Raw genomic sequence first — 21,313 nt, forward strand, 5'->3', positions numbered from 1 at the left:
CTTTTTTGTTTTACTTTTTATTAAAACATTTCTTCAACATACACAAAAACATAAAGACTAGTACAACGAATCTCCATACCGATTATCTGGCTTCAACAATTACCAAGTTCTGATTCTTCTCCACTCACACCTGCTTTCCCTGTCCCTTTGTTTTGAAGCAAGTCCTAGACATTTTTATCATTGAACCCATAGCCTGAGCTGCATTCGAAGAAGGAACTGGAAATGCGTGGCTCTTCCACTAGTAACTTCCTTCCCCCCAACTTAGTCTTCCGTCTTAAAGCAGTTACACACTCTGATTCCTACAGGATTCCAAACCCCTAGCAAGACTTTGCTGGAACCTTCTGAGTTGGCTGATTAAGGATGAACCGATCCAGTGAAAAACGGCATCCTGCAGCTTGTTTGGAAGGCTGACCAGTCTTCTGGTCTCTGATCCTCATAAGACTGCTAATTCTCAAGTTTACACAAAATGGGTAGCTACATTCTGCAGTCCCCTGTGCTTTTGGCAATCTCGGGAGAAACTTCAGATGATAAAACGGTCGCCCCAAAGGCTGAGCCCGCTCAGGGGTGTTTCCCGTCCCAGCCTTGATCTGGAGCAGGCTGGAAGGCTGGTCCCAGGTGAACACCTGGCCTTTTTATCTCCCACCCCTTCCGCATTTCCTATGGCTTTCCATCCATGCGGTTAGTCATCCTAGACCAGCTGGACTCCCTCTCACGCTTCTATTGTAAAGTCACCCACTCTGTCCACCTCCCTCAGCACCCTTTCATCCCGGCCCCCAGTATTCTCCTCTCTCAAGCACTACAGCATCTAAGCATCCAACTGCCCCGAGCACCCCACCCCAGCTAGCCCCCGACGCCCACGGGAGCAAGACCCACCTTATCACAGCCCAGGGGGCGCTGCCAGATTCAAGGCGTCCCGCGTGTTTCTCTAGCTGACCGCGCGAGCCACACGCGCCGCGCAGGGGCTGCTCGCCCCGGGCTCTGGGCCCGCACCCCGGAAGCCACACCCACTGATTCCAGGCTCACACATCTCACTAGTGTCCACGCCATCAAGAAGTCCTCGTCTTCTTCTGGAGATGGAAACTGACGATGGGCACCTTACCCAAGACCAGACGATTTGTAAGTGGAAGCGCAAAGAGCCGGATTCGCGGCTCCGGAGGCCGCAAGCTGAACCGCAGAGCCCCAGCCTGCGCACCCCCTTCATGGCTGCAGCAGTCAAGGGCAGGGCCGCCGTTTAGCGCCCCAGCACACGGCCCAGAGGGAAAGAAGGCTTCTGATTGGTCACCGCCAGGGGCGAGAGGGCGGGGCGCGGGGGGCGTCGCGGGGAGATGACGCAACGCCACGACTCCTTAAAGGTACCGGCTCCGTGCGCCTCGGATGGCGCAGGCGCGTTCTGGGGGCTCCAGGTTCGCCTTGGAGTGCTGAGAGCCGGGCCGGGAAGGCGGGCGCGCGCGCGCCGAGTGTGTGGAGAGAGCGCGCGCCGGGACGCGAGCGGTTCGAGGGGTCGGACCCGGCCGCCTGGCGAGCCTGACCGGCCGCTGAGGAGCGGGCGCCGCGATGGCCGAGGGCAGCGCCGTGTCAGACCCTCAGCACGCCGCGCGCCTGCTGCGAGCGCTCAGCTCTTTCCGCGAGGAGTCCCGCTTCTGCGACGCGCACCTGGTCCTCGACGGGGAGGAGATCCCGGTGCAGAAGAACATCCTGGCGGCGGCCAGCCCGTACATCAGGTGAGAGGGACGCGGCGGGCGTGTCCGTCCCCGAGCCCAGGCGCCGGGCCCCGCCGTCCCTCCCGCCGACAGCCCGGGGCCCAGCGGCTCCGGCCACCCCCGGGCCGGGCTCGCGATCTTCGCGGGCGCCCTGGACCTAGCCCAAGGCTCCTCCGCGGCCTCCCCGTGCGCCCACCCCGCCGGGTCGCTCAGGCCTCGGAGCCTGGAGGCCCCCGACCCGGTGCGGGCGAGCAGGGCGGAGCCGCGCGAGTTCGCCGGCGCTCGCGGCCGCCCCGACGCCCCTCCCCGGAGAGAAGCGACACAAACAGCTCCGCGCGGCGTGGGCGGGCGCGCGGGGCGCTCAGTGCTGTCCCTTGGGATGGGTAACCCCGACCCCCAGGCTGGGGACCCTCTTCTTCCCAGACGTGACTTTCCACTCTGATGAGAGCTCCGTGGAAGAGAGAGGTTGTGGCACACGCTGAAGTAAGCTCCTGCGGATTTGAGAGACCCACTGCAGCTCTCTTGATGCAGTCCTCACCCTCGGACCGTGAGATCCTTAAGGGCATCTTAAGGCTTACATGAAACAGAGCTTAACCTGATTTGCTGCCTGGACTAACCAGGTTCATGAAAGGCTGATAGAACAGTGCTTATAAGGCATGTCAGATGTTGTAGGAGGCTGCTTATCTTTTCTTTTAGCAACTGAATTACAAACTGGGTTGCTCTTTTAATAAAAAGGGAGAAAATGCAAAAGCTGGAGAAAGTGCCCAATAAGCTGGTTAAATATAGGCTAATGGTAGAGAATGTCACTAGAAATGACAGGACAGAAAAAGCAAGAGGGTGTGTGCTGTATTCTTACTGCTTTGACCCAGCAGAACGCAGCACACAAACTGCATCTTAACCTTTGCATTAGGGGACATTTGTGCTAACTCAGAAGCCGTTTGGGTATCCCTGAAACTTCTGACTTCTCCTGGCTCTTTCCTGGAATTGTGCTTGCACTCTTGGTGTTGGTGGTAGGGTGGTCATATGGAATTTAGATGGCCAGTGTGACTGCTCCTAACTGAAGTCAGGGCAGCCAGTATCAAGTTGGATCAGCAGGCCAGGGACTTCCTGTATCCAAAGAAATCCCTATTCAGGAAGTGCTTAGAAAAACTACTTTAGCTCTGTTATTGTTATAGTTCTTTAAATGACATCTAGTTGGCTTAAAAGAACTAAGTTGCAAGTCATAAAATATGTACTTGGCATCTGCATTCATTTTCCTCCACAGCACTTACCTCTGTAACAGACCCTGTGTTTTACTTATTTGACTTGTGGGTCTTTTCCAACCGCAGCATAAACTCAGTGAGGCCAGAGACTTTTCTTTTGTTCTCTGCCGGGCCCCTCACACCAAGTGGCTCAGCAAATGTGTTGAATCACTGCCTGCCAGCCTGCCTTTCCACCACAGCACATGGACCTTGGAGGCTTGGCCCTCTTCCATTCCCGTGGTAGCCAAGCAGTTGCATGTATCTGACTTCAAAGAGCTTTGGACCCAGCTGAAGACTGCTTCCTGGGGCCAACTTTTACTTTGTTAGCTGTGAGTTGTTGGAAGATGATGACTTAGTTTGCTTCCAGCTCTTAGTCTCTTAGTCTGACAGTCTGATGAAGGGTAAAATGTGCCTTCATCTCATTTCAGCTTTGAGCCGCCTGTGAACCAAGTGTGTAAGAGTGTTTTGAACACTCCGTAGGCTGGCACACAGGTCTACAAAGGCAGTGACACCTGCTGTCCAGGAGGGACCTCCCATGGGCTGGCTCTGTCACTTTCTTAGGAAAACGGGAGTTCAGTGGCCATTTGTAATGTGTGTTATAAGGTCACACTAGTTATTAATGATTGAACAAGGTAGGGTTGGACACCAGGTGTATGATGCCACATCTCTTGCCCCTGCCAAACCAAGTTACCGCATTACTTGTATGACTGTTGTGTAAACCTACAGCTTGATGGCTTTATAGTACATTGTAATTTAAATACATATCAAACTCTTTTACATTACTGTCTCATTTTCATTTTCAACCATTTTGTGCAGCTATTTTAAATAATTTGCCAATATATATGAATCCATCCATATTTTTCTTCATCGAACAATAAATCACTTTAATTTCATTTGGCTGTTGAAGTGGTAGAATTTTCTCGTGGCTCTGTCTTTTTTTTTTTTTTTTTTTTATATCTTTTTGAAACGCGGTTTTGCTATGCAGTTCAGACTGGCCTTGGAGTCATTTTGTAGCCCAGGCTGGCTTTGTGTACCACCACACCCAACTTCTTGGGTTCTGTTTTGTTTTGGTTTTTTTTACTTCTTGGGTTCTTTAAAGTTATCGATTTCAGATCTAAAGAAGTTGAATTCTTTATTACTGCTTAGAAACAAACTGTGTAATAATTCTTACTACCAGTAATTGGAACCTTTACAATGTTGTGTCTGTTTTTGTTCCAGTGGCATTTTAGAAACAAAATAAATGTCTTAGAACTTGGTGTTTTTTATTTTTTCCTTTCGACATCTAAACATTTAGATATGATTAACAGATAAATTCAGTATTCAAAAGTTTGATAATCTCTGAAGTTGTATAAAGCCTGGGTTTTGCTGAGCGTCCTTAGCTGGCTTTGGTGTAGTAACTGCCCCTGAGCTCTGAAGTTGTATAATTGGAAGCCTTGTGCATGTTGTGTGTGTCTGGAGACAGGGTCTTTACTGGGGATCGAACTCAGAACAGGCAGGCAGGTGCTTACACCACTGAGCTAAATCCCTGGCCCCGTGTGTTGCTTTCTGTATACAATTCAAAGGAAGTCAGTCCAGCTTGGTCGCACTAAGAATTCAAGCTACTCATTTGACGTATTTCCTAACCTAATGGCTCTCATCTCTTCCACTGCTTTTCTTTGGTCTGGCATTTGTTTTTACAGCCTTGGTTGGCAGTGATGCGATATTAGAAGAACATTCAGTATGAAAGGAAAAAAGGGAGAAACTGTGCTCACACAGCAACATCCTCCTCATAAGCTCAAAGGCATCTGAATCTTGGGGCTGTGTCCAGCGTGCACCCCGAGCCTTACAGCACAGGTGCTCCCGGAGGGCAGGCGGGACCTCCCGGGGCCTCTCCGGGCTCCCCCTGGAGGTGGGTGCCACTTTCCCAGCACGCCCTTCCCAATTCTCCTTCTGGTTCCCTTTGGCTCACTGGGAAGATGACCCATAGCCAAGGCCCTTTACATGGCAAGACTGAGCAGACTGATAAACCGACCCAGACTTCTCCGTCCAGCAGCCCCGAGTCCTCCAGGGAGAGGCTGCCCTGCAGACCAGGACTATCCCTTCTTGGAATGTTGCAGTGCCACCATGCTTTGTGGTGAGGGCCTGATGCCAGCCAGTGCCACTGACGAGGCGGAGGCTTCAGACACGTTCTGTGCTGCGGTTTTGGGGGTGTGTGATGTATGTAAAGACAATTTGAAATTGGTCTCTGTGTTTCTGTACACTTTTTTTTTTTTTCTTTTTAGCGGTACCGGAGATCGAACTCACGACTGCCTGCTTGCAAGGCAGGTGCTTATGCCACTGAGCTAAATCCCCAGCCCTGGTCTCTGTGTTTCTTCAGTGACACTGTCATGACTTTAGACAGGTCCCTGGTCCTGCATTCACTTTTGAGCAGATATTTAGGGTTTTCTGGCATCTACCGCAATACTGGTTTGTTTGGTTTTCAAGCCTGGACAGTAAAACAGGATTCCCAAGATTTTTGGGTGTTGTGATGGGTCAGCCAACAGTCCTAGTGGGTTTCTTTTTTTCTTTTGTTTTTGTTTATTTGTTTTAAACAGCACAGTTTATTTTATTTATATTTTTGTTTATTTTGGTACCAGGGATCAAACTCACAACCTCACACTTGCCAGGCAAGTGCTTTGCAGCTGAGCTATATCCCTGGTCCTGTTTTTTTCTTTTTTGGCACCGGGAATCGAACTCATGACCTGTGCTTGCCAGGCAAGCGCTTGAGCCACTGAGCTAAATCCCCAGCCCTCTGTTTATTTGTTTTTTAAGAGGAAACTGGCCCAGGAATGGTGGCATGAGACCCTGGGCCTCAAGTTCAGCCTAGGCCAGCAGTAGTGAACCTATGGCATTTGTTTTTCTTTTCTGACAGAAGATGTTAATGTCTCAGTGTTTTCTAAACTTGAACCTCAGTTTTCAGTTGAATCATAGCGGTGGACCTCGCTGTACGTCAGTGGGCTTGGGCCTGCAGTTTGGTGCTGGGCTCTGAAAGGTTCGCTCTTCAGCACTGGCTGAACCACCTTGAACAACTTTTCTGGAACCTGCTCTCTGCCTCCGTGAATGCGGTTGGTTGTGCCCATGAAGCACAAACTTCCTTGAAGTCTAAGTTGTGTGGCGCTCTGCTCTTCTAGTCTTGCTGCCTGGGCGTGTGTTGTGAGGAGTCTCCTTCCAGGTTTATGGCTTTGTGGCCTCAGTGACGTCTTCCTCATGCGCTGATGTGGAAACCGGTCCCTTCCCTGGTATGCAGAACTTCGCTGGCGGCTCTGCTGTGTCAGTCCGGGTGTCACTGTTAACGTGGGCAGTTCCACGGCCTATTGGAGGATACAGCTTTGTCACTTAGATCTAAAATTTCCCCCTGAAAAGAATTGAGATGAGTTATGTGCATGGAACCATATGGATGACATGTCCTATCAAAAACAATGTTTTTAAACTTGACTAATGGGTAAAGCTGATGCAGCTACCAAGGAAGGCTAACGTGGCCTCTGTTGGGCTTGTTTCAGAGAAGCATGGAGACGTCAGCATCCGTTTTACGCGTATCTGAAATCTGTCAGGCGGCCTACCATCACAGGGCACTGGTGTCTCCTGTGTTGGGGGTGCCGCCAGCCCCAGTTCTCTCGTGCTGACTGATTTAGTTGGAGGACCAAGCAGCCTCTCAGCAGCAGTGTGGCTTCACTGCTCGTATCGGTCCTGATGGTGCAGAGTGTTGGGATGCAGGGTGACTTCAGAGTGCTGCTCCTTTCCCGTGACGTCTCTGGTCCTTCTTCCTCTTGTTGGGGTGTTGAGGTCTTAGTCTTCACCCCTGCTGTGGCTGCCGAGCCGTGTCCTGCAGTTCTAACCAGCAGCTGGAGCCTGCCAGGTTTCTTCTCGCCAAGGGGTTCGATTAGAAGCTGCAGGTCCGGAGTCTCCTGCTGACACCACACCCTCTGTGAATCATGTGGACCGGCTCCCTCTCTTGTCAAACTCTGGTGTGGGACAGAAGTGGAGCCTCATAGCTATGAATGGATCTAGGCCTTTTGTTTTTGTCCACCATTTAGAAGGCTTCCCTACAGCTGCTTCAAAGATAAAGTCTGTCCTCAAGTTTGTACAGTCAGGTAGTTTAAAGGGACTCTCTCTCCCTTTCTCTGTCTCCTGTCCCCTGTCCTCTCTCCTCTTTTGTATTTGCAATCTTGTTTGATTGAACCCTGTCTTCTCTGAGTGTTTAGCTGTGTGTAGCTTCAGAGAAGTACTTCTGTGCACTAGGCTGCCCCTTCAGCTCAGAGATGCATGCTTGTTTACTTGTGTGAGACAGCGGTCGCCACCGTTAGGAGCCGCGGCTGCTTCCATTCTCCAGAGGTTTGGGGAGGGCTTCAAATGACCAAACGAATCAATAGAATTCTTGTTAGGCCAGTGAGTCTGCCTTGAAGGGAAGTGTTGCGTGTTTGGCTGTATCGGAGAGCTGTCCTGAGGAATGTTGTCTTGAGTAATAGTGATAAAAATTAGCTGTAATTAACACTATTTGTCTAGCTAATAAGTCCTCACTCTTGACTTGTCCTCTGTATGTCCCCTTCACCATCCTTACAGTAATTTCTATTGCTGATGTAGAGATTTAAGTACAAGCTTTTCCACATAAGGCCCTGGTTTATCGGGATTTAGAATTGGATGAGACAGACCGAGCCTCCGGATTACAGCCACCTTGTCCGTTGTCGAAAGTGCTAGTCAGGGCTTCTCAAGCTATCAAAGTGGGACTTACAATCTATTTATAAGCCATAAAGGAGCATAATTAGGACAAATGAGGAGCCCTTTGGCTCCTGAGTGCTGTGCAGTCGGCCTTTCAGGGAGCTGCATCTCCCTCTGAAGGCTATCATTTTGTGTGCTGAAGCTATAATACACGTGAGTGCCTTGTAAGTTAGAATCCTGGGTAAGGGGGAGGGCGGGGCGGGGGTGACAGGTGGCGGGCTCTGGCTGCAGCCTTGAATTTGAGTGCTTCCCGTGGGTTCTCTGGCTCCAAAGCCAAAGGAGTCCAAAGAGGGAGGAGATCTGAGGCTCGGGGAGAGGGCCCGTGTCCAGCCAGATGCCCGGCCCCTGAGCTGGAGGTCTTGACCCGTGTGCTCGGAAGAGCAGAGTTAAGTCACCCTCCGAAGTTCCCACTCTGAGGGTGACTTGGCAGCAGAGCTGTGGGCTGGTGTTGGCTGCTTCCATTGTTCCGGGCCAATAAATGGCGAATGCCCTAGCTCGCCACAAACTTATTTTGGGAATAAGATGAAATACAGCAGACAGATTGAGTGGCCTGAAACCAAACGTCTAGAGTGCTCTAAAATCTAAAACTAAACACCAACAGTGCCACAATGGAAAATTCCATACCTCATCTCCTGTAGTGGTCTTAATCAGAACACAGACCCACTAAAAATGTAATGTAAATGTACCCTTAGGCTAACTATATGAGGACTATATGAAATATGAATGAACTGAGTATTTAGACTTAGTCTCGACCCCAGGACATCTCATCTTGTGTAGGAAAAATATTCCCAAATCTTAGCAATTCAGAAAACTAACACGCTTCTGGTCCCAGCCATTTGGGGTAAAGGATTCTCAGCTTGTATAGCGTTTGTCATCTACTATTGTAGTACAGGAATTTGCCAGAGATGTTAGGAAGGTAGAACACTTAGGGGAAATACGATCTGGGTAAAATATTTTGTTAGAAAAACAAATGTAGCCTTCAAGCAATAGTGCTTTGGTAGGCAGTGTACATCATAAACTGAACACAGAAAGATTGATTTTGAAAAATCACAGTGGTGCATGTTGGAATCCAAAAAGGGAAACTCTTTTGTTTTCCTTTGGGAGTTATTGTGCTAATGGATATAGAAGCCTGATGTATACATTTGCTCATAGTTATTCTGTGGTTCCTTCCGCTATAAAAGTATTCCTGTGTCTTTTTAGGAGCAGTCTGAAAGCTGGTTATGTTTATGTTGGCAGGTGTTTATGAGGAGGTGTGTTGTTCACAGTCCTGTAGCATGCACCAGTAACCTACTGCCCGTGCCTCTGTTCAGTGTTACTGAGCTCAGAATATTTGCAGACTTAGGCCACATAAATTGTTTGTGTTGTTCAGACCCTGAATAGAGGAAGCCACACATTGAAGCTCACGGCCAGGACGTGAGGTTGTCTCTTTCAACATGCAGAGAACGTGCTGTAGAGATGAAGCCAGGCATTTGAGGATGGCGGAATTTCAAAGCGCGCCGAGGATCCTTAGAGGAAAGGTCACCTAGGCTGTATGTGCTCTTTGCCTCACGTTCTCCTTCAGCGTGGAACCGGAACCTGGCGGGGCCTCTGTCCAGTGGGCCGGTCTTCCCTTGGCTCTCTGTGGGCTGGGCTCCCCAGACAGGTCCCGCTCCTCTGTCTGGGCTGGAGCTGGGTGGGTTCTGCACCGACTCTAGCGGTAGCAGCGTGGAGGCAGCTCTGGGTCTGGTCTCCTTCACAGTGTAAGCAGAGCCGCCAGCTTTGCCTCCTGCACACCAGTCCCGGGCCTGTGCTTGGGAGGGAGGAGGAAGTAAACGCTCTTCTTGCTCCCCTCCGCTCTGGTTTGTTCTTCCTTTGGTCCCTTTCATGTGAGTAGGACAAGAGCTGGGGGATAGGCCTCCCTGCCGCAGCTGTTAGGGCAGTCTTGAGCAGTACCGTCACGGCCCTAACCTGCATGCTTGTGGGCTCAGGGTCATCAATAACACAGTCCAGGAGCTAGCGCCTTCCGCAGTTAGTGGAATCAGTGGGTCTCACTTCATCCAGCATGGTGCACCTTAACGGGATCATGTGTAATCAGTGTGATCGTTGGGGTCTATTACAGGCTTAGGCATTCATTCAAGAAACAAATACACAGGCATGAGAGGCCTCAGCACTGCACCCCCACCCCACCCCGCCCCACCCCAGTAGTTCACTCGGCGCCCTCCCCGCGCTCCACTTCCACTCCCGGGTCCTGCCAGCCCTGTGAGTGAGCACTCGGAGGTCTCCCACACACTGGGCCGGGTAGGCGGAGCCCTGAGCCAGTCCATTTACTTTGCTACCCCTATGAGGCCAGTGAAGGAAATAAATATGAAAATAAAGATTTTAAAATTACTTTAGATGTTCCCTTAATGTTTCAATGTGGCATACTCCAGTGTTAGTGGTTGTGTCAGAATTTCAGAAGGGGGAACAGAATAGGTGTTTTTGTTTTTGTTTTGCTTTGTTTTGTTTTTGCCTTTCTGAGACACAGTCTTGCTGTGCAGTTCAGGCTGGCCTCAGGCTCCCTTGTAGCCCAGGCTGGTCTCGCACTTGCAACGATCCTCCTGCCTCAGCCTCCCGAGTGCTGAGATGACAGGCGTGCCTGGAAGTAGACATTTCTGAAAGTCTGTTCTAGACATTTATTCCCTGGCACACTGACCATTCCCTGTGGCATCGGTCCTCCCGGTTCGTCACATTTGGACACCCTTTTCTTTGCATAGAGCCTGTGGGGCCTGGCTGAGGTTCTCAGATGCTCATGTGGCACTGCCATGACTGTATCCACAGGAAGCAGTCTGATAGCCTGGCGGTGGAGTGGCCTGAAGGGGACATGTGAAGTAGAGGAGGGCGCGGTGGCTGCTGTAGCCCACCGGGCAGGATGCTCAAGTCCTGTGGAAAGAGCCAGCACTGTGCTTGCTGCGCTGGGCTGGGAGAGAAAGGCAGAGGTCGCGTGTGGCCGGTCAGGCGGGCGGGCTGAAGTTGCCCTCTGACACACTCACTGCCCCACTTCTGGGTCCCCAGTGGCTGCTAGTGGGGCGCTGGTGAGGGAAGGCAGGAGAAAGGAGCAAAAAGACACCTTTCAGTGCCTTAGGGTGGTGGGGAGTTGGGGCTCCGGGAGGCTGGGTAGGCATCTCGGGGCTCTGGGGGGATGCTGGGTCTTGCACAGTGTTTAAGACCACCCGAGCTGCAGTAGTGAGACTGCGTTACAGAAGCCGAGCATGGAAGGGGGCTGGGTACGGGACAGCTGTGGTTGTCCAGGAGGTGGGGTCCCCTGCCTAGAAGGCTGGCTCAGAGGCACCTGCTCTGGGACTTGTGGCAGGGAAAAGGAAAGCCCAGGCCGGCTCCCAGACCTCCTGGCTCCCAGCATGCCCAGCACGCATCCTCGCATGCTGTATGGACAGCTGAGGATGATTTTGTAAAGTTTGGAATCTGCTCAAATAGATAGATTAGTTGTGAAAAAGCCTTTTAGTTCTTTATAGTATGAGACAAAACCTACTTTAGTTACGTGGAAGTTTTTTGAAGCACTCCAGGTGTGTGTGTGGGGGGGTGTATGAAGCCTTGGAGGACCAGGGTGGCAGGTGGGCACATGGAGCAGGGGCCAGGGCTCACCCAGGGGACAGGGTGTGTAGGCAGCATGGGGAGTGGGCTGACGGCTGGGTCCCGGCTTCTTCCAGGAATGGGAGGATTGGGACGGGCAGGCGGGGAAGAACAGCCGTCTGGGGTGCCGGGTGACCTTGGGCTGTACCAGTCACTGGTCGGTACTCACAAAGCCGGGACTAGTGATCCGAAGAGCTGTGCTTCAGCTGCTGCCTGTTGATGGGCTGGCAAGAGCTGAGACCAGAGCTGCTGGGTGACTCAGTGGGCACAGGGCCGCAGTGTCTCGGGTGCCAGAGTGGCAGCCGACCTTGGGGGTGGTGGAGGAGCCAGCTGGTTGCCAGTTGACATGGGAGCTAAGGATGAAGCAGACAGAGGTGCTGAAGTGGGGTGCGGCGGCACTGGCCTGGAACCCCAGCAGTCTGAGAGGTCCAGGCAGGAGGACCACAAGGTAAAGTCCAGTCTGTGCAACTCAGTGACTGAGACCCTATCTCAAAATTTACAAATAAAAATTGAAAGGGGACTGGGAAAGGCGTTTCCTGTGAAGGTGCTGGGTTCAGTCCCCAAAACTTCCCCATACGGGAAGTCCCCAACCTAGCAGTGAGCTCGGCTCTGGGAGGACGTTCGTAAGCCCAGCAAGGTGAGTCTTACACACCTTTGCCACAACTATGCAGTATAAAGCATGAAAAGCCAAACACTCAAAAACACGTGACGAACTGTTCTCACCGTCACAGTTTCCTTAAAGGAGTGCTGCGGTACAGTGGGGGGCCTCCACGTGGGTCCCGAGTCGTTGCTTTGCCCACCCTGGCAGTCCTTCCACGCCACCACTGTACCCCTCTTGCTTCCACACATCCTGGGCTGTGAGGAGCACGTCCTGCTGTCTGCTGTCACACAGCACACAGCGTGACAGTGTCAGTGTCAGTGCAGACAGTGAGCCTACCCCGGGATCTGCTCGCCTCAGTGAATGTGCACTGTGAAAGTCCCTCAGTCGGGGACTTTCTCTCCTGGGAGGGGGACAGGGAGGGAAGGGAGAACGTGGAGCGCAGCTGTTTTTAAGTGGCAAGGGGAGATAACAGCCTGAGAGTTGTCGTATCTGACTGAAGTGGCGCTGCTGGAACTCTTTAATTACGCTCTTCTGACAGTCGCCAGCCAGCGGTGCTGCCCTGTCTACACGCCTGTGTGTGCCTTTTTGTTTGCGTGTCTTGTCTGCCTTTCTTGATCTCCTGCTGCTTTCTGGCAGCTGAATTCGAGCTCTTCCCCAAGACCTCGATCAGCCAGCCCTGTCTCCGTGCTGAACAGTCCACCCTCCTCACCACCTCGGGTCCCTGCGTGTGCAGTGTGCACCTCAGATGTGGCGTGCATCGGTCCTTTCTCGAGTAGGACAGGCAGGGGCCCTGTGTGCTGGATGTTTTAAAGGCCGTGTCCTCTCTCCAGGTTCGGGGCACTAAGGCCGTAGTGGGACTTCCATAGATCTGAGTATCCACAGCAGTGTATGAGGCTGATGGGAGTCCCGGGTGCACACGCCACTTGTTAATAGGCTATGCTTTATTTGCCAAAGCATTTTACCATATAGCTGGATAGATGCTGGGGCCAGCAGAGAGGGACACAGTGACTGTCTCATGGCAGATTCACTGTAAAGGAATCTGGGTTTTGTCCTGCGTTACGTGGCACGGTCGGCTCCAGCAGAATCCATTTCTGATGCCAAGAAGCCTGGGAGAAGAAGAAAGCAAATTGTGTATTCAGAAGTAGTAGCTCCAGTGAGGGAGCTTTTATTCCAACATGACTGAAGAATTAGTTGAGAGCATTCATTCCCTTGACAGCATTTTGGAAGGCGTTTGCAGCTTCGAGTTGTTTGGAGAAGTTTATGGCAGTGGATTATAAATTAAGGAGGTGCCAGAAGCAAAAAAGTGGTTTAGGATTAAGCATGAGTATGCAAAGCAGAAGCCAGCCGGGAGCTGCTGCCTCCCATTTGCTGAGGGAACAGTGCAGTGGGTGTAGTTAAGGCCGTGGTTTTGTTCTCTCCTGCTCCATGTCTCCTTTTTTTTTCCTGTCTTTTTGAGACAGGCTCGCCATGCAGTTCAGGCTGGCCTCGGGCTCGCTTTGTAGCCGAGGCTGGCCTGGAACTCACAATGGTCCTGCTGCCTCAGTCTCCCGAGTGCGGGGATTACAAGTGTGCAGCACCATGCCGGCTACATATTTCCTTTTTAAACAAAGAGAAACAGAGACAGTTTCTTATCATTTACTTACTGCTTCAACTTAAGCTACTTTAAAAAGGTGGACACAAAGACGATTATAAATTCATATCGCTTCTTACTTTTCCTTTGAATTTGTTCACTTTGTTTGAGAACTCACTAGGAATTCTCCCAGCTTTTTCCATTGGGAAGAAGAAAAGGGAAAGACCGCAGCACCCGCGGATCTTGTGTAGTGCTAGCCTCTCCCAGCCCCTGCGGCAGGAGGGACAGCAGGCCAGCTCTCAGCGAGAGGGAAGTTTGCAGCAGCAGCGCCCAGATCGGAGGGGCTTACTCCCGGGCTGGCTTTTTGCATAGCTCTCAAGGTCATAGAAGCCTCTTGTGAGCAGCATCTGAAAAATGATTTCTAAGTAGAAACTCAGAAACTGTTTGACAGGTTGTGGCATGAGTGTCTTTCTTTTATGTGTATTTTCAAAAGGTCAGGGTGTGACCAGAACAAGGAATCAGGCTTGCTTCATTCTAGAAGAATTTTTCGCTTTTCTCAAGTTGCTGTATCATAATTCTGTCTTTGAATTCATCTCAAAATCTTAACATGCATTTTAAATTTAAGAGGTAATTTTATTGATAGCTTTACTTTTGAAGTTACTAGAACTAGATTTAAATTTTAAAAATCTGTCCTGTATACAGAAATATGGAAGATTACAAAAGGTCAGTTACTTATGTCACCCTAAATTAATTTCTGGTTCTGATCAGTGTACTAAATATAACATTGTGGTCATAAACTATATATACAAATTATTTATGGTTCATCTTTTTTCTTGAAGTCATTTCCTATCTCCTTCTCTTTTTTTAAGTCTCAGTGTAGTGCCCGAAGTCATCACTTTAAGTAGTTATTTGTGTAGACTTCCTAGCTTGTGGGAGAGGATTTGGGAAACGGTGGAGGGTTGAGGGGAAGCAAAAATAATCAAGATGCGTAGGGTCATCGCCGCAGCTCCCCAGGGCACGGGTGACTCTTAGGTGTTGCAAAGGTATACCGATAGTAAACGAATTCCAAACAGCTCTCTGTTCTTACAGCTCACCCTGTTTCAAATAGTTTGCTTTGCATTCTTCTGCTTACCATCTCAGTTTCTAGAGGTTTTCCTTCTAAATAGTGACGCTATTAACAAACTAGAAAAAGTCCTTTGAGTTCCCTTTTCTCTTATTTTTGTGAGCACAGGAAGACCCGCCTGCAGGGCTGTCTCCGAAGTCAGAGACTGACTCGTCCACTGACCTGAGGTCGGTGTTACCGTACACAGACCCTGGCGGAGCGCGGCTGCTTATTTTATATAACTGTCCTTATCACATGGTCACTGCAGGAGCTGATTTCTAGAATTATTGTTTTGTGTATCTGTTAGACTGGATTTTAAGTGATGTGCATTTGCTATGCAGAGCAGAACCTAGCAGACTTCGCTGTGAAAGGTCAGAAATATTTTTGACTTTGCAAGTAACATGTGATCTCTGCCACATCTTCCTTGTTTTGTGTCTCTGTGTGTTTGTTGTTGTTGTTCTAACAGTCTTTTAAAAATATGAAGGCTCATAAGCCGAATAAAAACAGGTAGCAGGCTGGGGTTTAGCTCAGCGACATAAGCGTCTGTGTGGCACGTACAAGGTCATGAGTTCGATCCCCGGTACCAAAAAAAAAAAAAAACCGGGTAGCAAGTGGTAATTTGTCAACCTTTCATCCATAGTATTGGAGTTTAAAAATTTCAGACATCTGAACCTTAACTCTGAAGGTCACTTTAGTGCTGTCAAATCCAGCATGGTGGTTATTGAAGCCACTCCTCTGCAGAGCAAGGCTCGACCCTCAGACCCGTCCCTCCCCTTCTCCTCTCTCTGTTACCCTGTGCCTCAGGGCCTCTTCTCGTCCTTCTGTTTTCTCCCTTCTCTCCTGGTTCCTTTTCCCTGGCAGGAAAGCGAGCATTTAGGGGTGTCAGGTGTTTGGTGAACACATCTGTTAGAGGCAGAGCCTGCGTCCTCCTCCTCTGCAGGATGGGGGGCAGGTCTCCTCCACTGGGACACTGAGCCTCTTAGAGCGCTGTCGCCCTGTCCTTGCAGCTCACCTGTTTCGTCTTCGTTCTGCTCTAGCCTCATGTCTCATCCTTCGTTGCAGCTGTTCTGTTACAAATTGCGAAATATAATTCCCAAATTTAGTGACAACATCGAGGTGTCTTTGCCCCTCAGTCTGTCTGCCGCCTTACTGTTGATCATTTTCCTTGGCACTTGTCTCTTCAAGCTTCTATCACATCCTTTGTCCCATTTCTGTTAGTTTTTCTGGTGTCCTTCCTGTCTGCCCATATACCCTGGTCAGGCACAAGATTCTGACCCCAACTGCCCTCTCCCTGGCCACCCTGCCCCTCTCCTGAGCCTACAGATCCAGCCCCTGCTGCATGGCCACCTTTAACCCCGTGGTGCCCGCTGTGTCCCCAGGCCCTTTGCCCTTCCTCCGGTGCCTGTTGGTATTTGACCAGACCCCCCAGAGAAACCTGGGAGCCCTCGGAGGTGCCAGTGCTGCCCCCCACTCCTCAGCGTTGCCACTGTGCCTGCGCACATCCGGCCATCGCTCATTCTGCGCACTCACTGGTACCCAGGCTGGCCCGCCTGCCTCACACCCCGTCCCCGTCAGCCTCCACGCTCAGCTCAGAACGAGGTTAGTCAGATAATGCCTAAAGCCCCGCCTTTGGAGACCTGGTGACTCAGTGCCCGAGGAAGGGAAAGTCGCCGGGAGCTGAGCATCCTGTGTGAGACAGTGAGGAAGGCTCTAAAGGAGGCAGGCCTTGGAAGGGCGCCGGGCAGCTGCAAGGGCCCCCCCGTGGCCAGCGCCGCAGTGTTCCCAGCCAGGGATGAGCGGCAGTAGTAGTAGATTATAATGATAAAGTAAACGTCCCTGTGTCTGTGAGCAAACAAGTGAGTGAATCAGTGGAAGCAAGGAGACAGGTCTCCTTTACAAGGTAATTTCCTCCCATGTTCATAGAGAGGACCAAAACAGAAAATCACATGGAGGCCGGGTGTGGTGGAATTGTAGCTGCCTGGGAGGCTGAGGCAGGAGGATGGTGACTTCAAGGGCAGCCCGGGGAGAAGAGCAGGACCGAAAGAGAAAGAGAAGAGAAGGAGAGGAAAGGAAAGGAGGAAAAAGAAGGAGGGAGGGAGGGGGGACGATGGCCCTTGAAGTTACAGCAGTAATAGCTGAAGGCAGAGCTGCAGGCTTGTACTAAGGTCGGGGCAAGAGCTAGAGGAGAAGAGAGTGTTTGCCCCTCCCCTGTGCAGCGGGGTGAGTTCACAACAGAGAAACCCCCAGGAGCCGCTCTAACCAAATGGCCCAGCCGTGAGCCTGTTGTCCCTGGTAGACAGCCTCTCCTGCGGTGTCCCCGCCCCAAATGCAGAGCCTCCTCAGAGACAGAGGCCACCCCAGGGCAAGGGCCTGGCACGGGGTAGTGACCTGGGCAGTGAAGCATCAAGATCTAGATTGCTGTGAAGACAATGCCAACAGAAACCTGAGAGCAGAGACAGCAGCTTCGCCGGGGGACCTGGGGACCCCAGAGCAGAGCGGGACCTCAGGGGAAGCTGGTGTCCTGTTCGGGTCTCGCTTAGCGCAAGGTCCAGTTCCGAGAGGAGTTTGTCGGCTCTGTAATTGTTAGATGGAGGGAATGCAATAGCTCTGTGTGATTTTTTAAAACTTCTGTCTGAAATTGTTTCTAAACAAGCAGCCCCCGAGGGGCAGCTGGGCGTCTGCCGGGAGGTGCACAGGTGTTCCTGCAGGAGGACCTGCGCAATGCTGCCCGCGCTCCTCTGTGATGACACACGCCCGTGACTGCTCCCTGAGAGCCGCCCTTTGCCCTTCCCTCCGTGCGCAGCCTGCAGTGCCTGCTGCACCATGCTGACCACGGCGACTTGTGAGGTCGCCTTCTGCCTTTCATGACTTTGGTGCTTTGGTGAGTTACTGATGAGTGTGGAATGTCCCTCCTCATAGGGTGGGTGATCTCTCATGACGAAGCGGAAGCTGCACCCTGTGGACACGTGTCCTCCTGTGGGCCTGTGTTAGTGTCTAGCGCTAGCACTGTTCGGTTCAGTGCAGGGTTAAAGGGACGTGACTGGGCTAGCACACTATTCCTCCTTATAATTCGTAAGTAATGTTTCTTTTCTGAAGCAGGGTCTTGCTATGTGGTTCAGGCTGGCCTTGAACTCCCTTTGTAGCCCAGGCTGATCTCGAACTCTCAGGGATCCTCCTGCCTCAGCCTCCCAAGTGCTGGGTGTCCCAATGTTTATAAGTTGGTCTCCTAAATTAGGCTCAAGCAGCCAATAAAACCTAGTATCACTTTAAGTGAATGATACTAGGTTTTGTGGGGGGGACAGCTTTAGGCCCTGCGTAGACCAGAGAAAAAAAGAATTTATAGTACATAGTACCAGAGGCTTCACAAACTCAACTCCTAGGCATGAGCCCTAACAGTTCATTTCGTTAACACGGAGCCTATGGGTAGACATGGTGGCTGTTCTCCCCCAGGTGGGAACTCCAAATCCCTAGCTGCGAGGTAACATTGGGGCTGGAACAGCACAGGTCTGGTCACAGGCAAGGAGCGCCTATCATCACCATCACTGAAGCTGTGCGTAGAGCGGCCTTAGGTGCCTCCATCCCTGGGTAACTATCGCTTCCCATGCTGGCCGACAGAAACCGTGGTCGTCCTCAGGCAAGTTGGGTTTTCATGCCCGTCACCTGACTGTCAGAGCCAGTCGCCCCCTGTATTTCTCCTAGATGCCGGTGTAATTGACATGGTTTCTCAGAGCCAGTACAAACGCCATGTTTCCTCTGCAGTGCACGCAGTGCTTCAGAAGGAAAATGGATGCGTTTCTGTGCGTCCTGTGCGTGCAGTGGGGATGGAGAGGACGTGGCTATGCCCATGGCAGGAGTTGTTTGTGTTCCTCTAGTGCAGGGTGGGCTTCACCCCTTGGCCGAGCTGTTGTCAAGGTGACAGCCGGACAGTGAGCCCTCACTGCCTGAGGTTCCTCTTGGTCCCTGTGTTTCTCCATTGCCCTGTAACCCGGGTTTGCAGCACGGCACAGGGTCAGTGGGCAGGGAGCCAGTGAGGCCACTGATATGCATGCAGCTAGGTTGCGCACAGACAAGAAAACCGTGTCCATCCAGGCCTCAGTGTGAAGGCGCGTTAGTGCAGTGTGGACACTGGGCAGCACAGAGTAGTTCAGGGCTCAGCGTTGGACTCTGGAACTGCTGGCTGCACGGCCACCCTGGACCAGCATGGGAAAGGAGCTTCCCTGTGCTGTAGTGGGCAGCGCGGTGCCTGTGGTGAGGAGCTCATGGCCGTTCAGCAGGCTGATGGTGCCGTTTCCGCGGTCATTGAATTTCCTGGCCGAATGAAATGTTCACTGACCTTGCAGGGTTACCAGTGAGTACTGGTATCGCTCCCTTGACTGGCCAGATGCTCATTATCAAGTCAGTAAGTCTGCGTCCTGTACCAGACGTTGGTTCCCAACAAGTGCACTTTATAGGATAATATACATTCTGGGAAGGAAGAACAGGGGGGAGGGTGGGTACTGTAGGAAGGTAGCATCTCGGGAGTGTTGCTGGAGCAGACCTGGACCCCACGGAGGACTAAAGGTGTGGCTGTGGGAGCGGGGCAGTGACAGGTGCTCCAGGGGGTGGCGGCTGGGAAGTGTCACACAGTCTTGAACCTGACCTTGGTCTGGGATGGGGTCCAAAAATCTGCTTGGCTATAAATGCGCTCTAGAAGGTTCTTGGAGGCCGTGTTGGGAACCGCTGTTAGAATCCATTCAGATTAGTGGGTGTTCTAGGATCTGTGTGAGGGGAAAGGTCTTGGTGGTCAGAAGTAGAAACCACAATCTCTCTGAGTCCAAAGAGGGAAATGGGAGGAAACAATGAGGGAAAAGCGTGCACTGTGGGCGGGGGATGTAGCTGGTGATGGCCCCCTGCCCGGTGTGCCTGAGGCCCTGGGCTCAAACCCAGTGCGGGAAGGAGGAGGAAGACGGAACCTCCAGAGGAGGCCACTGCTAGTAACAGGCGCCGGCCTGGTGTTGTTAGGCTTGTGTCTGGGTGTCCCCCAAGCCTCATGCCGTTACAGGTGGGGCTTTTTCAGAGGGGGCTGGGTCTAGAGTGTGTGACTCTGGGATTAATTCATGGCGCAATGCTAGGGTCAAGGGCCTAGGAGTAAAGCGTGCGTGCTGCCTGCCCTGAGTACCCCCGATAAGATGCAAGCTACAGAAAGAGCTGTGGTGGTCCCTTTAGTCGCTGCCAACTTCTGCATGAACTATTTCTCCTGAGTGATGCCCCTCTGCTGTGCCACCCTGCCTTGGAGCCAGCCAAATACTGACTGAAACCTCTACAAACTGTGAGCTAAATAAACCTTTGCCCCTTTTGCCGCATCCAGCGCAGCTGCTGGGAACAACCTGGGACACGACCATGAAGAAACAAAGGCAAGAGTGAGCATGCAGAAAGCTGAGGTCAGGTGGAGCCCCTCAGCCACTCCCCGCATCCTTTAACTTTAGGTGTCAGGCATTTTGTCTCAGCAGAGAAAAGTCGGACAGTGGTGCATGCCCGTAATTCCAGGACACTGGGAGGCTGAGGCAGGAGGATAACAGCAAAAGAAAAACCTCAAATGGGGACTAAAAAGGTCCCTTTTTTAAAAAATAGCCTTCGGGCCAGAGATCTAACTCAGTGGCACAGTGCTTGCCTGGCAAGCACAAGGTCCTGAGTTCAGTTGCTGGTACCAAAAAAAGAGCCTTTATTTTTTAGAGCAGTTTGGGTTCTCAGCAGCACTGAGTGGTACAATGGCATCTGCCATTGTGCCCTGGCCTCACACGGCGCAGCCTCCCCAGTAATCACATCCCTATCAGCCGGGGCTGCCTGGTCATTGTCACCCAGAGACCAGTTTCCGTCGGCTCCCTCTCTGTGCTGTGGACTTGGGCAATTTCGTGTCGTGTGGAGCAGTCTTCCTGCCCTGCATGTCCTCTGCCCTTGGGTTTTTGAGAGCTCCATAAAGACAGCAAAAGAAGCCAGGGGTCATCTGTGAAACAGGTGCCCCAAAGAAACACGGGCATGAGCGGGCTCCCCGGGCTCCTCGCCTCACACCCCGAGCCTGCCCTTGGAGCCGTGTGGGTCTGGGCGACGTGAAGCCCTCTGAGTGATGCTGAGAATCGCTCCAGCCCCGCCGGGAGCCTGGGCTTCTGCTTGGACTTCACATTCTCCTGTGTTCATGTGAGGAGCATCCTCCCTCGTATCATAGACACGCTCTCGCGTCAGAAGAGCAGAGAGCCTCTTAGAAGAGCTGTACTGGGCCTGCAGGTCCCCCGCAGTGACCTTTGGGACCAGGAGGGTGGGCTGGCCATCTGAGTGCTTTGCTGTGGTATTTAGATGCATTGAACTTTCCAGCTGATTCAGGACTCCATTATGCCCAACGATGACTTCATTGTTTAAAAGTCTGGATCCCTTTCACTTTGTGGCAGGCTCTGGTTTAATCTCAGAGTCAAAACAGACCAAAAAACTGGCTTGTTTATTAACTAGTTGCCAACAACTTTTTTCATGCTGACTTTTTTCAGCATTGTCAAGAATAAGCAGATTTGGTTTTCGTTTCACATTCTGCTCAATTTCAATAGAATAGAAAATTTAAGCACACTTGCCTACTGTGGTCAGTGATTAGAGGAAAACCAGACTGCATAATGGGCAAGAAGGTTACCCTAAGTCCTGATGACCCATGGAGTGGACCACAAGTGGCCCAGGGTCCTGAGAGGCCCCCGCAGGACCCTGCAGGCGCGGGAGAGGTCTCAGATCTCACCTGCCCCC

General features: G+C 51.7%; 1 protein-coding gene and 1 long non-coding RNA gene across 4 annotated transcripts in view; one reads left to right on the forward strand and one right to left on the reverse strand.

Moving 5' to 3' along the window:
• The window catches only part of LOC134475802 (uncharacterized), a 24,678-nt gene extending 23,668 nt beyond the window's left edge, over nt 1–1,010 (reverse strand). The window contains exon 1 of the long non-coding RNA XR_010047069.1: nt 874–1,010. This is a non-coding gene — a long non-coding RNA (uncharacterized LOC134475802). The remainder of the gene's footprint in view (nt 1–873) is intronic.
• Nucleotides 1,011–1,395: 385 nt separating this feature from the next.
• The window catches only part of Gan (gigaxonin), a 56,568-nt gene continuing 36,650 nt past the window's right edge, over nt 1,396–21,313 (forward strand). Inside the window, exon 1 of one of the 3 annotated variants that reach the window (XM_023567380.2) lies at nt 1,396–1,721. In XM_023567380.2, coding sequence (XP_023423148.2) covers nt 1,555–1,721 — 167 coding nt within the window. In that variant the 5' untranslated portion in view covers nt 1,396–1,554. Of the gene's footprint in view, nt 1,722–2,011; nt 2,184–21,313 lie in introns of those variants that run through there. The other 2 variants (XM_003461954.5, XM_063247705.1) reach the window with 2 other exon arrangements.

This window comes from Cavia porcellus, unplaced genomic scaffold (genome assembly GCF_034190915.1).
Source record: "Cavia porcellus strain 051 isolate PalLab524CR breed Dunkin Hartley unplaced genomic scaffold, mCavPor4.1 scaffold_4, whole genome shotgun sequence".
Lineage (NCBI taxonomy): Eukaryota > Metazoa > Chordata > Mammalia > Rodentia > Caviidae > Cavia > Cavia porcellus.